The 15,451-nt window shown below is 33.8% G+C and overlaps 1 protein-coding gene across 1 annotated transcript in view; it reads left to right on the top strand.

Moving 5' to 3' along the window:
• Positions 1–8,614, top strand: part of LOC141326442 (protein kinase C epsilon type-like) — a 58,702-nt gene extending 50,088 nt beyond the window's left edge. Inside the window, exon 9 of the mRNA XM_073835186.1 lies at positions 6,256–8,614. Coding sequence (XP_073691287.1) covers positions 6,256–6,402 — 147 coding nt within the window. The 3' untranslated portion in view covers positions 6,403–8,614. The remainder of the gene's footprint in view (positions 1–6,255) is intronic.
• Positions 8,615–15,451: the final 6,837 nt, after the last annotated feature.

The raw sequence follows: 15,451 nt of genomic DNA, 5'->3' as shown, positions 1-15,451 counted from the left end.
GAGCCGTTCGTTGTAGTTCTTGAAAAGGGATTTTTTAAAAACTAAATATCTCCCTTTGGAGTGGACTTTGAGATTTGTAACTTTGTAGATGTTTTTTATGCCCAAACATACACACCACACACTGGCTAAAATTCAAAAAGTGAAAAAGCATAATAGGACCCTTTTAATTCAGATCGGGACTTCGGAGCACGTATCGTGAATCATTTGTTTTAGATCAGAATGGCTTTGTGAATCACCAGGAATTGAATGATTTAAATCAAATGATTCATGGTAAGCGATTTACAGTTCCGATCTAAGTCAAATTATTTGCTATTCCTGCTCTGAGTCATGATCTGAAATGATGGCTCACGATTCATTGTTCAGATCTGGACTTCAGAGCGTGGATTGCAAATCATTTGATTTAGATTGGAACTTCGAAAGGGGTTCGCAAATCTTTTGCTTTAGTTTGGAACTTCAGAGCATGGATCACAAATCATTTGATTCAGATCGGGACTTCGGTGTGACATTTTTTCACAGATGAAAACGAGACGATAACGAAACGAAAACTGGTTTTGAATGTCAAAAACTATGACGAAAATCTATTGCCATTTTCGTCAACTAATAAAAACGAGACTAATGTTAGGGAGGGATGATTTAGGAAGAGATTCATTAAGAACGAATCTGCTGTGCGATAAGGAGGTTAGATGCGTACATATGAATGGTATCATAGCCTATTGATCTATCCTGTGGGATAGAGCGTAAACATAAGCTGGCATACCTCTGCTGCACGTCTCATAAAACATTCAAGATTTTAAAGTGACAACAGCGTAATTTAGTTGCTATTGTCTGTGGCATTGACAAAAGCAACAAAAGACAGAAAATCACTCACTGCTCTTGACTGAGTCACTTTAGTAGCCCTGATAAAGATGAATCTAAATGTATTTATATAAATAAATGTCTGCTTGAAAGAATGAAGAATGTGGTAAACACGTTGTTATAAAGAATGCATAATCAGCCTATATGTTCTTGTTTCTTTATGGGAAGTGGTTTTCATTTTAATATATAGCATGTTGCATATCACAGCAGTTAAATCTGTGTCTATCATGATAAAACCTTAATATGAAACCTACATAATGAGTTTGGTCATTTTAGAGAAATGTTTAATAAATGCATTACACTGTAACTAAACCCATTAGATTTTAGATGACTAAATCTAGACTAAAACTAAAAACAATTCAGATGACTAAAATATGACTCAAACTAAATGGCATTTTAGTCCAAAGACTAAGACTAAAACTAAATCAAAATTTGCTGTCAAAATAAACACTGGGTGTGGGTTCACAAATCATTTGATTCAGATCAGGATTTCGGAGCGATTAGGCAAAAAATTTTTCATAAACATTAGAAAACATCAAACTATTAGGCAGTAGAGTTATAAAAACAAAACAAAGAAAGTATAAACAATACACAAATTCAAACCCCTTAGAAAATTGTGGTATACTTTTGTAGTACTTTAGTAGTGATACTTTACATGTGCTTTTACATGTGTGCTTTTATTTTTGCCAAATTGTTATTTGTCTATTTATCTTTTTTATAATTTGAAAGAGAAGACATTGTTTGGTAAGTCAGATCTCTGAATGAAGTCCTTGAAAATCAATAAGTAGTGCTTGAAAAGTCCTGAAAGTCCCTGTAAATGTTGACTTTCACTTTCAAAATAACTGGCTTTTTGTTGGTCAATGCGGTGAATGACCAACTTCTTAGGAAATCTGTTTTGGGAAATCTTTTGCCCTCATTAAAAATTTACAATAGCTTTGATTAAAATTACTACATTTTGCCAACGAAAGTTCGCTAAAACAACAATAACTCTGAGAAGAAAGGCAGCTCACCAGGTTTTGCAACATAGCCGTTGTGTTTAGGAATGACACTAACCAGGCATGACTTTAAAGGATAGTTCACCCAAACATGAAAATTAGCCCGTGATTTACTCTTTTCAAGCCATCATAGGTGTATATGACTTTCTTCTTCCAGACAAATACAGTTGGAGTTATATTAAAAAATGTCCTGGCTTCTCCAAGCTTTATAATGGCAGTGAATGGGTGTTGAGATTTTGAAGTCCAATAAAGTGCATCCATCCATCATAAAAAGTACTCCACACATTTCTGGGGGGTTAATAAAGGCCTCCTGAAGCAAATCGATGCATTTGTGTGAGAAAAATATTCATATTTACAACTTTATAAGCCATAATCTCTAGCTTCCACTAACTGTCGTATACACATTCATGAGAGAGTGGCGTTCCAGTGGATGACGTAGGCAAATTACATCTCTCTTATGTAAACCTCTTATATTCCACTTGTAGACTAGTTAGGAAAAATTTCAGATTGTCTTTTTTTTTTTTTTTTTTTTTTTTTTTAAAGATGCATTATCATGTCGTGTCTGGTTAGAACAGAGTATATGACTCTGTATATTGGCTGTTTCAGCACAGACATAAACACAGGTCTCTTCAAATGCAGTTATCTAGAACATTACAGTGCTTCAGCCCTCATGGTCCTTTGAAGTGTTTGTGTCACACTTCTGTTTTTGGTAGTGTGAACAGAGGGATATCTGAGATGCACTTGGACTCTCAGCACACATCAGACGCTGTACTTTGATACAGAAATGCATGCTGGCTGCTGTAAGTGTGTGTGGAATGCCTCTCAGACAGTGTGAGAAGGGGCCTGCCTGTCCGCCCCATTCTCACGCCTGCTCACAACGCTGATGAGAGCCCTTAGAGAGGGTGAGAGGGAAAGGAGATGTTTGGAGAGTTAAAAAAACAAAAGACATGCACTGATATGAGGCAAGCAAAACAAATATATTTAGTTATGCTTTTGTTGTTTTGCTTTTGTTGTGTTGTTATTTATTTGATGTGGGTTTTGCATTTTGTTTATTCTGCTTTGTTTTTGTTTTGTACAAGGTGAAATCACTTAGCCAATATGAAAAGATAAATAACAAAAATATATGTAAAAAAATTGCCAATCTATGATGTAAAAATATGGAAGTATGTACTAATAGGAGGCAGACAAACAGGATATATTTAGTTTTTTGTTTTGCTTTTGTTGTGTTTTTGTTTATATGTTTTTGCATTTATGTTTTGTTTGTTTGTTTGTTTTGTTTTGTTGTGTTTTGTTTTGTACAAGGTGAAATCACTTGGCCAATATGGAGAAGTAATAACAAACAAAAAATATGTCAAAAAGACTGCAAATCCAGGATATATAAAGATGGTATGCATCAATATGAGGAAGATAAAAAGAATATATTTTTTATTTTGCTTTTGTTGTGTTTTTTTTTTTTTTTGTATTTTGATTATGTTTTGCTGTGTTGTGTTTTTTGTTTGTTTGTTTGTTTTACAGTTTATTTATGCTTTTTTGTTTTTTAGTTTGTTTTGTTGTGTTTGGCTTGGGTTTTGCATTTTGTTTTATTTATTTATTTTTTGTGGTGTTTTTTAATTGTTTTTTTGTTTGTTTTGTTTTGGCTTTTTGTGTTGTGTTTTGTTTTGTTTTGTACAATGAGTAATCACTTGGCCAATATGGAAAAGTGATAACCAACAAACAAACAAACAAAGAAGTAAAAAAGACAGCCAATCCATGATGTAAAAAGATGGAAGTATGCACCAATATGAGGCAGACAAAACTAACATATTTTGTTTGCTTTTGTTGTGTTGTTGTTTATTAGTTTTAGGTTCTGCTAATAGGAGGCAGACAAATAGGATGTTTTTTGTTTTTCTGTTGTTGTTTTTTTTTGTTTGTTTGTTTTTGCATTTTGTTCATGCTTTTTTGTTTGGCTTTTTAAGTGTTGTGGTTTTTGTTTGTTTTTGGTTTGTTTTGGCTTGGATTTTGCATTTTGTTTTATTTTTGTTTTGTTTTAATTGTTTTTTGTCATTTTTTGTAAATGATCTTTTCCATGACATTTTTTTGACATCATTTATTGAGATGCACCTGTATATCTTTTGAAAAGAAATGATCATTTATCTGTGTGGTGCATAACAAAATAATAACTATTCTAGCATTAAAAGGTATAATAAATACAGGTGAAATCATAATAAATAATAATAATACTAGTAGTCAATCTGGCCCATGGAATTTTCTTTTATAAACCGACCGGCCCCCCATTAAAGAAAAGAAAATTATGTGGCCCTCTCAGAAAAAAGTTTGGGGACCCCTGCTTTAGAAAGTCTAAGGCTATATAAAGATTTCCAAGACATTAAAAGTCATTAGAGACACAACTGGCAGCCTTATTCCTTAGTTTAAGATGCTTTGAACCAAAATAACCTCAAGAATGAATTCTGTGGAGTATTAGGCCATTTTGGCAAGAATTGTGATGCCTTTGGTGAAAAGACTGAAGCTGATGATCAATGGACTTTCTTGCAGGACAATAATCCCAAAGAATACATCAAAATCAAATTCAGGAATCAGTCAAAGAATGTTCTTTAGTGGCATGTTCAGTCTCCAGATTTATTTCTCACTGACAATTTTGAAGAAAGCAGTGTCAAAATGAAAACCAAAGATTATCAGTGATCCTAAAGCTTTTTTAGGCGAGGAATGAGCTAAGATTGCAGTAGAGAGGTGACAGAAGCTTCTAAGCACTTCCAAGCAGCGTTTATTGCTGGTTTTAAAGAATAAAAGATTCTGCACCAAATTTGACTTTTGGGGGTTGAATAATTTTGAACTTGAACATTTAGAGTCAATTAGATTTTTTTTCATTATTCATCAACTTATGTTCGCAGAATTACTCAAATGTGTATTAATAAACTTTCTCTAATAGTGTACTGATAGCTTTGTTGAATTGCTTTCACAAATTTTTGTTCTTTGCAGCAAAATGTGGGGGTTGAATAGTTTTGATTGCAACTGTATATATGGTCAAAATTCTACTGAGAGAAGTTTTAATTTTCTGTCTTTTTCATGGCTAGCATTCTAAGTTTTCCAAACTTCTGTAAGACTTAAGACTCTTCAGATCAAACGATCAATGAGAGCAATGGTCTTTATAAATGTTTTAAAATACAAAAATGACAGGAAATGGTTAAAGACATCCATCTAGTGCATGTTCACATAGAAAAACAACTAAAAAAAACAGCGTAGGAGGACACAAAACACTCTCTGTGTGAATGGCCACTTATTCACATGACACAGCAGTAGCTGAATTTTCTCATTTATCTCTCAGAAAGAAGCCTTTTGTTTCAATTGTTAGTAGGTGAATATCCACTTCATCTAGCGCTGTTTGTTCTCTGTTTCCTTAAAAATCTTGATATTCTCTGTTTTACTGACTGACAATGTACTTTTAGATGATTCAGTGAGAGAGCGTGAATGTGAATCGATTCAGACTGCCTTTTTGAAAGCCCATTTGGCCAATTCACTGAAAAGAAAGAACTGACTAAAAAAGAATGAATAATATACGAATGATTGGCATGGCTGGTTCAGTCGATAGAAATAAGAAACATAACACATAAGAACTGCTAAAATATAAAGCGTTTCTCAGGGCGGTCAAAGCGTTCACATACAGTACAGTACAGTTGAAGTCAAAAGTTTAGAATCTGCAAAATGTTAATTATTTGATCAAAATAAAAGTTATTTGTTATTTAGTACTGACCTAAATAAGATATTTCACATAAAAGACGTTTACATATAGTCCACAAGAGAAAATAATAGTTGAATTTATATAAATGACAAATGAAAAGTTTACATACATTTGATTCTTAATACTGTGTTGATCTGTGATGATCCACAGCTGTGTTTTTTATAAAGTGATAGTTGTTCATGAGTCCCTTGTTTGTCCTGAACAACTAAACTGCCTGTTGTTCATCAGAAAAATCCTTCAGGTCCCAGAAATTCTTTGTGCATTTGAACCCTTTCCAACAATGACTGTATGATTTTGAGATCCATCTATTCACACTGAGGACAACTGAGGGACTCATATGCAACTATTACAAAAAGTTCAAATGTTCACTTATGCTCCAGAAGGGAAAAGCCATGCATTAAGAGCTGGAGGGTGAAAACTTTTGAACAGAATGAAGATGTGTGCATTTCTCTTATTTTGCCTAAACATCATGTTTTTTTCATTAAGTACTGCCTTCAGAAGCAACAGAAGATACTTACATGTTTCCCAGAAGACAAAATAAGTCAAATTTACCCAGATCTTCAAATTCCAAAAGTTTTCACCCTCTGGCTTATAATGCATCGTGTATGTGTTTTCGTGAATTCTTGTTCTGAGATTGCTAATGTAGCACACTTTCTTCTCCGTCCGCAGAAAACCAAAAGGGACGTCAACAATTTCGACCAGGACTTCACCCGCGAGGAGCCGGTGCTCACCCCGGTGGAAGACGCCATTATCAAGCAGATCAACCAGGATGAGTTCAAGGGCTTCTCTTACTTCGGCGAAGAGATCCTGTCCTAATACTAAAACCTCCATCTCCTGCGCTGTACTTGGCGCACAAGTGCGCTGCGAGCGCTGCGAACGCTGTGAACGCCCACAAGCTGATCGTAGACCATCATTTACCAAGAATCTGATGCTTTAATTTAAAAGTAGAGAGTTAGGCATTATAATCTTTCCTGCTGAACCCCAAAAAACGTACATGCGTGCACACTCACACATTTGCACCGAATGAAATAGAGTCATGTTTATTTATTATATGTAAAACACTTAAGGGAGCTCATGTGACTTCACTAAAGCAGCTGAATAGAGCTCATTAGATGTTTCGTTTCTCCTCCCATCATGCAGTGGTACACCTGGAGTCAATGCATTTACACTAGCACCGTTTTGAAATGCAAAAACCAAATGTAAAGAACAATTGATTGTATTGCAGAGGCGATGCTTATGATTTGGGAATTGGGAGTTTGAAGCACTCAGCATTGGGATCTGATCACACAATGGTCTGGTAGCCAGAGACAGTGATTGGACGGTACTGGGACGGACTGAGAACTGCCTTTCATGAGACCATCGCGCCATTTCCATTTGAAACAGCAGTGTTGACATATACGCAAGTCACCAAAACAAGTGTTGTGTGTGTGTGTGTGTGTGTGTGTGTGTGTGTGTGTGTGAGGGTAAGGTTACAGAAATACCCTCTTTAGTGTTTCATTTTGTGTGTTTTTATTTTTCATTATATTACTGGATTGTTTTGTTGCTAGGATGTGGAAATAGTTGGTTTCTCTACAATGCAACAAGACCTATCATTATGAACGGGTCAGGACAGTAGCCAATCAATTGTCTCTACAGTCTAAAGTACGTACAAGTCCTGATTACCCTGATCATTAGCCTGTGAACTCTGAAAATAGACTAATCATCTACTGCATGGTTATGCCTATGATATTCTTGTGTATTATTAGACTATGAGAAACTGTTATGTGCAATACTCTGTGTGTGTGTGTGTGTGTGTGTGTGTGCTGGTTTAGCATTATTTTTCTCCGTCTCCATCTCACCTTTAATGTTTTTTCACCGTTTCTTGCAGTCTGTACATTTTGGTTGGTAATCGTTAGGTTGCCAGGTCATGCGATATCCAACAGAGGTCCTTTATTTCAGCTGCTAGCCTTGGTTTTTCATATACTCTAGTTAGACAAGACACAAAATATTAATCTTCTGTGGCAAAAAACAAGGAAAATACATACAAATGATCTTCCATTCTAAATATAGCACAACTGAAGTATCGTAGAGTTTTTAGCAAGACTAGATACATTTATCAAGAAAATCCAATCAGTTCACTTCATCATAAACGTAAGAAATAATGAGCGCATTTGTAATAAATATAACATCGTAAACATTTCATTGCAACTTTTTTCTTTTTCTTTTTGCAGACTCTTGCCAACATACAGTTGTTGCCAGAATTATCAGTAATAAAACAAAGCCTTTGAAATAACTTTATCTTTCTGCTGACGTCACCCTTTGCATCCAAACGCGTTGATTTTGCTGTGAACACTCACTTTTCACAATCCAATCAATTCCTGTTACATATTTATTTATTTTCTTATATATCAGATCACCAAAGTGAAAAGTGTCTCATGTTGACTTTTAGGCCTTCACTTTTTCATGATTTTTTGGGATTGTTTACTTTTCATTTGTTTGGTCATTTTTTTAAAGCATGTCTGGCCTTATTTGTGCCATTCTGAACTGGCATCTATTGGCTTTGATGGAGTCCACTAACGGGAAACTCTCTCAGCTACACCTGCCAAACACCTGTGCCCTGATGCGAATTTTGCAAAACTTTTTTTTCTCTTTTTATTGTTTTTGAAATGACTCTACATACAGTAGGAAACACATTGACATGTTCGAGCTAAAGATGAAAGTACCTCTTTGGTTTAAACGTGAATCTGTGTCTCACAAAGGAATACATATTTGTACATACAGAGGTACAGTGCATATTAATATAAGTTATATAAGTGTTTCATGTCACTGTAATTATCATAAATGTGTATGTATTTCTTATTTTTTATTTTATTGTGCAGCTTCATATGTACAGTATGTCATAAGACATAAGTGTTTTTTTGTTGTTTTTTTTGGACATCTTTGCCATTAGTCACTGTCATGTCATTATTCGCATTTTACTGTGTGCCAAATGTACTGTTCTCAAAGGATGTGAATGTGCATTGTTTGGTTTGTAACCTATTAAATAAGATGTCAGAAATGAACCAACTGTTTGAAGTCCAAATTAGTCTCCAAATGCAGTTTTTAACAAATCTAAGTGTATACTCTGAATTTGTACAGAATGCTGGAGAAGACAGTAGTGGTTGCTTCTGATATAAATAGATTACAATTTAGGGCATTGTTTCGTTTAAAGGATTAGTTCACTTCCAGAATACAAAATTACTGATAATTTACTCACCCCTATGTCATCCAAGATATTCATGTCTTTGTTTCCTCAGTTGAAAAGAAATGAAGGTTTTTGAGGAAAACATTCTAGGATTTTTCTCCATATAGCTTACTTCAACAGGGTTCAGCAGGTTGAAGGTCCAAACTGCAGTTTCAATGCAGCTTCAAAGGGCTCTACATGATCCCAGCGGAGGATTAAGGGTCTTATCTAGTGAAACGATTGGTCATTTTCTAAAAAAAATTGAATTTAAATACTTTTTAACCAAAAATACTCGTCTTGCACTAGCTTGACTTCGCGCATTATGTAATCACATTGGAAGGTGAAAGTATGACCCAGTGTTTACAAAGTGAACATTCTTAGTGGATATTGATAAAAGCTGTTCATTTTGTTCAGATTAGCCAGAAAAACATTAAATAGATATATTTTTTTGACTGTTGTTAAAAAAAATTGGGAAGACCTACTGCAGGTCTAAGTAAACGTGCAAAGAAAGTCAAACGCCATTAAAAAAAAAAGTACAATAACAATAGCTGCGTTTCCATTACCCTTTCAATTGTGCAAATTGAAAATACGCCTAATGGCCTTGACGCAATTACGTTTCAGTCGCATAACACCGGTTAATGGAAACGCAGTCATTTCGCAGTACTTTTTTTAATTGACATTTATACAATAGCCTAAAATTCGGCACAAATCTGTAATGGAAACGTGCCTAGTGTCAGGCAATTTTAAAGAGAAAATATGATGGACTTTTTTGCCCTACCCTATCTTTTTGAACAGACGAAGAAGAACTAACCACGTGCGACCTTTCCAATGTGATTATGAAGTAAAAAGGGGTAAAAACTAGGTAAAAGGCGAGGTTAAAAAATATACATTTTAATTTATTTAGAAAATGACTAATTGTTTTGCTAGATAAGACCCTTATTCCTCGGCTGGGATCGTGTAGAGCTCTTTGAAGCTGCTTTGAAGCTGCAATTTGGACCTTCAACCCATTGATCCCTATTGAAGTCCACTATATGGAGAAAAATCCTGAAATGTTTTTCTCAAAAACCTTCATTTCTTTTTGACTGAAGAAAGAAAGACATGGACATCTTGAATGACATGGGGGTGAACTAATCCTTTCATTATTGTAAAAAAAACCCCACTAAAACACTGAAAAATAGTAATAAATGAACTGTAGAGGAACTAATGGAAAGAGTTAGAAATTCGAGGGTGAACTTTGGTCAAAAATAAGGGTCATCATGACCAAAACAAGAGTGAAGGATTAGTCCTGTCACACGTGACCTTCTATTCTAGATGGAGGCTATAGATGTCCAGGACTTGAAGAAACGCATATGCTTGTCATTTTGGGAATGCTCAGAACTTCCTGCAAGTTGAATCTAAAGTTTTAACAAAAGTAAAAGTTCTATTGTGCTGTATTTTGAGAATAAATAACTGATTGAGAATAGGACAAACATAGTTGTTTAAGATGTGTTACAGGGAAAATATAATAGTCTCAAGTTGTCTGTGAATGGACAGCAGACCATCTTAGATGGTACATTTCAAATTTACAAACTACATAAACTACCAGTCCAAAATGTAGGTTTAGCTCTTAAAAAAAAAGAAAAGAAAATGTCAACTCAACAAAAGATTGACCAAAAGTGAGTCAAGATATGTATAATGCTACAAAAGCTGTCCATTTTAAATAAATGCTGTTCTTTTTAAATTGTCATCAAAAAATACAAAAAAAAAGTGTCTACAAAATCATCAATTATCAAAAAAAGAATAATAAGGACTGTTATCAATAATGGAGCAAATCAGAACACTAGAATGATTTATGAAGGATCACGGACCACTGAAGTTATATCTCGGCCAAATATTATCCTATTCTAACAAACCATACATCAATGAAAAACGTATTTATTCAACTTTCAGATGTATGAATCTCAGTTAAAAAAAACCTGACCCTTATGACTGGTTTTGTGGTCCTGGGTCACATATAATTATTTCAAATGTTTGACCGGTAGTGTACTTATAGATGCATATATTAACTTACCTTGTTTTGTTCAGGTTCACTTTCAGGCTGGAATCCACTAAACATATTTTGAACATGATTTTGCCACAAATTACAGTCTGAAGTGATGAGTCAATCGATGCTAGATGCTAAAAGTCAAACTTGTTTTTATGTTTGGGGTCCATGTACACAGAAAACAACCTTAATATTTTTTCTATCTATCTATTGCCAAAAACATGACAAAGTTTTCTAAAATAGTGAAGTTGTTAAAAAAGCTGTAATATAAAACTATTTTGCTTCCCAGGAAAGCCATACATTGTCCTAATTAATTAATGTACCAATGATTTTTAAATTATTACATGTGCCCCTCATCCCTCAATGTTTTTCATTAGCCTATTAGCTTACATTTCTTGTTCACATGCCATCATAGTTCATAGACCTAGTTACAATCATGTTGGTGCTATTTTCAACTAAACCACAATACTTAAGTGATTAAACAGAGTTTGATGCTAGCCTTTGGAAAAGTGCAAAACACATAATGCAGGAGCGAATGTCTTGTCAGCGCTGACGGTGGGCGGTTCCCAGCGGCGGCTCCAGCCAATCAGAGAGCTGCAATTGATTGCTCAGCTGTCAAGCGCCCTTCAGTGCGGCGCTGCGGTCTGTGAACTTCACTGACCGCAAAACAAGCGAGAAACTCCCTCACCGCGCTTGGATTTTACAAAAGTGGGAGACTGTACAATCCTTGGCAGTGTTCTGAGACTGTACAGTCACTTTTGCCCTGCTGGTGGACTTTATTGTGTTTTCACGATCAATTCTGCGTCCTTTTCTGTTATTTAACGCGAGCGTTCGCGGTGGTTTGGAGCGTGTCCTCTTTGCACGGAGATCGGACCTGCTGTTGAACTGCGGGAATTACGAGGGGACAGAGATGACAGCTGAGAAGGAGAAGAAGAGGTAAGTTCAGCGGGCTGTGAGTATTATTCCCTGTGCTGTAAACACTGCAACTGTTGAGCGCAGTTCGGGTTTATGGAGCTGCAGCAGCAACAAGTGAATCTCTGTGAAACTCAAACGCGCTGCTGCTGCTGCATCTCAAAGCCACAGACGCTCTCTGCTTACTTCACTGCGCACAACCACACGAAATCAAGAATGAAAAGAGTATGGTTTTTGTCATGTTAAGTCTGAGAATGTTGCTTCTTATTAATATTATAGGCTACTTTCGAAAGACCACACACGCACGCACGCACAAAAAAAAAAAAAAAAACTAAATTAAAAAATAGTGCACGAATTAACCAATACACATGAGTGCAAGTAGACATTTAAATATTTCCTTACTGAATATTGAAAGTATTCTTAGTAATAATGCTTTGTAGGAATGTAAGAGAACGTTATGAAACGTTATTTTATTTTTTACATTTTTAGAAATTGTAAATGCAATAGAATTCTGATGATGTTTTGTATTTTATTATATACACTACCAGTCAAAAGTTGTTTAATGTTTTTAAAAAAGTCTATTTTGGTCACCAAGCCTGCATTTATTTGATCCAAAGTACTGCAATAACAGTAAAAACGTTGATATATATTTTTACTATTTAAAATAGCTGTTTTCTATTTTATTATGTTTTTAATTTATTTATTTTCAGAAATTGTAAATGCAATAGAATTCCGATGATGTTTTGTATTTTGTTATACACTACCAGTCAAAAGTTTTTGAACAGTAAGATGCTTAATGTTTTTTAAAGAAGTCTCTTTTGACCACCAAGCCTGCATTTATTTGATTCAAAGTACAGCAATAACAGTACAAATTTTGAAATATTTTTACTATTTAAAATAACTATTTTCTATTTGAATATATTTTAAAATGTAATTTATTTCGGTGATTTCAAAGCTGAATTTTTAGCATCATTACTGAAGTCTTCAGTGTCACATGATTCTTCAGAAATCATTCTAATATTCTGATTTGCTGCTCAAAAAAAATATTATTATTAGGCTAATATTATTATTATTATTTTGAAAACAGCTAAGTAGATTTTATCAGGTTTCTTTAGTGAGTTGAACGTTTGTAATATTATAAATGTCTTTATCATCGCTTTTGGTTAATTTAAAGCATCCTTGCTAAATAAAAGTATTACTTTCTATCATTTCTTTCCCCAAAAAATAAAATAAAATATAATAAATTTATACTGATACCAAGCTTTTGAATGTTATAGTGTGTAATGTTACAAAAGCTTTTTATTTCAGATAAATGCTGATCTTTGGATCATTTTATTTATCAAATAATCCTGAAAAAATGTACTCAACTGTTTTAAATATTGATAATAAAAATAATAATAAATGTTTCTTGAACAGCAAATCAGCATATTAGAATGATTTTGAAGGATCATGTGACACTGAAGACTGGAGTAATGATGCTAAAAATCTGGCTTTGAAATCACAGGAATAAATTAAAATTTTAAAATGTATTCAAATAGAAAACAGTTATTTTAAACAGTAAACATATTTCAAAATTTTACTGTTTTTGCCATACCTTGGGTCAAATAAATGCAGGCTTGGTGAGCAGAAAACGCTTCTTTAAAAAACATTCAAAATCTTACTGTTCAAAAACTTTTGACTGCTAGTGTTTTTTCATAATTATATTAAAAACTAAAAAAAATTCTCAATTTAACAATTTTACGAGTTTTAACTACATTTTCTTTATTAGTAATTAAACTCAAGAGTGGTTGAAACTGCAGTTTGACTTTGACACGACTTTGAGGTATCAATTTTTAAGGTAGCGCCACATTTAAGGTAGCAGTTAAACTTATTTTAAGCTATAATGGGTTCAAATTTATTACAGTGAACAAGATATAGTCTTTAGTGAACCAAATACTAATTAGACAGCAAACAAACTGAGTATAACTGAGTAAAACTTATGTAACTTTAAGACGTCATGTATATCTGCGTGGAATAAAGAGTGCTAATGAGAGAATAATAGAGAATGTGTTTGTGTGCGTGTGTCTAACGGCTCCAAGAGCGCCTTGAAGTCTGCCTCATCCTCGTGACGGTTCTTCCCTAACAAGCTTTTCCCCCTTATCTGATGAATCTCAGAGTGGCAGAACATAACCAAACATTGCTACTAAACTCAAATGAAGAGAATGTATCTCCACAGGAGCAGGTTCTGATTCAGAAGCGGTGCAAAACCTTTAACCTCAAGACACAAGACTGGTGATCCTTCCTGTCACCGATCATAGACTGTGAGACATGTAAGATAAAACCCAAGGGGCCAAGAAGGGACGTGTTTACGTGTATATAGGTGTGTGAGTGTGTATTTGTTTGTCTGTCTATACTGAACCCATATGTCTTGGTGGTTTACTGTTGGAAGGAGAGAGATTAGATCAACCCCGACATGTTTTATATCTATTTTGGCATGTTTGTATTCATGCATGTTGTGTAAGATAACCAGAGTCCCCTTTTTGGCCCCATACACTACCCAAGGTACAGAGAAAAAACTGTAAAATATCTAAATATTTTTACTATTTAAAAAACTGTTTTCTATTAGAATTTTTTTTAAATGTAATTTATTCCTGCAATTTCAAAGCTGAATTTTTAGCATCATTACTCCATTCACATGAACATTCAGAAATTATTTGAATATTCTGATTTGCTCTTCAAAAAAACATGTTTTATTATTATTATTATTATGTAGGAAACATTGAAAGAATTGTTGAAAGAATTTTTTAGGTTTCTTTGATGAATAGAAAGTTCAGAAAAACAGCATTTCTCTGAAGTAAAAATCTTTTGTAACATTATAAATGTCTATCATCACCTTTGATCAGTTTAAAGCATCCTTGCTAAATAAAAGTATTAATTTCTATATTTTTTTATTTCTATACTCCTTATATCAGATAAATTCCGATCTTTGGATCTTTCTATACATCAAAGAATTCTGAATTTAAAAAAAACTGATTTAAATATTGATAATAATAATAATAATAATAAATGTTTCTTAAACAGCAAATCAGCATATTAGAATGATTTCAGAAGGATCGTGTGACTGTAGTAATGATGCTGAAAATGCAGCTTTGAAATCACAGGAATAAATTACATTTTAAAATATAATCAAATGGAAAGCAGTTATTTTAAATAATAAAAATATTTCAGAATTTTACTGTTATTGTTGTACTTTAGATAAAATAAATGCACGCTTGGTGAGCAGAAGAGACTTCTTTAAAAAAAAAAAAAACATTAAAAATCTTACTGTTCAAAAACTTTTGACTGGTAGTGTATGTATATTAGTTTTAGTAGAATATAGTGATGCACGGAAATGAATCGTTACTGAAGCTCTAAAACTCTTTTAATTTAGTCGAAAATAGTGTTTATTTACTAATCAATCGTCATTTCAGTCAATAATGAAACAGAAAATGTATTAGTTTCATAATTTCAGTTGCCGAAAAAGTTGGAGCATCACTAATATGGTGCAATTATGTACCGTTTTCAACTACAAGGCACAGCAAAATGAAGCAAACATCTAATAAAGTCACTGGTAAAGTAATAATCAAGTATTTGTGTGCTTCTCAGTAGGACTGAATTGATTGCTGTAGCGTTATAATTCATCCCGGGTGGCTTTTTGATAGTCATTGCGGGCACTTCTTTGCTCATCATTTGTTGTAGTTCTCATTACG

This window comes from Garra rufa, chromosome 2, assembly GCF_049309525.1.
Source record: "Garra rufa chromosome 2, GarRuf1.0, whole genome shotgun sequence".
Lineage (NCBI taxonomy): Eukaryota > Metazoa > Chordata > Actinopteri > Cypriniformes > Cyprinidae > Garra > Garra rufa.
The sequence above is the reverse complement of the archived record's forward strand: the minus strand, read 5'-3'. Positions and strand labels throughout refer to the sequence as shown.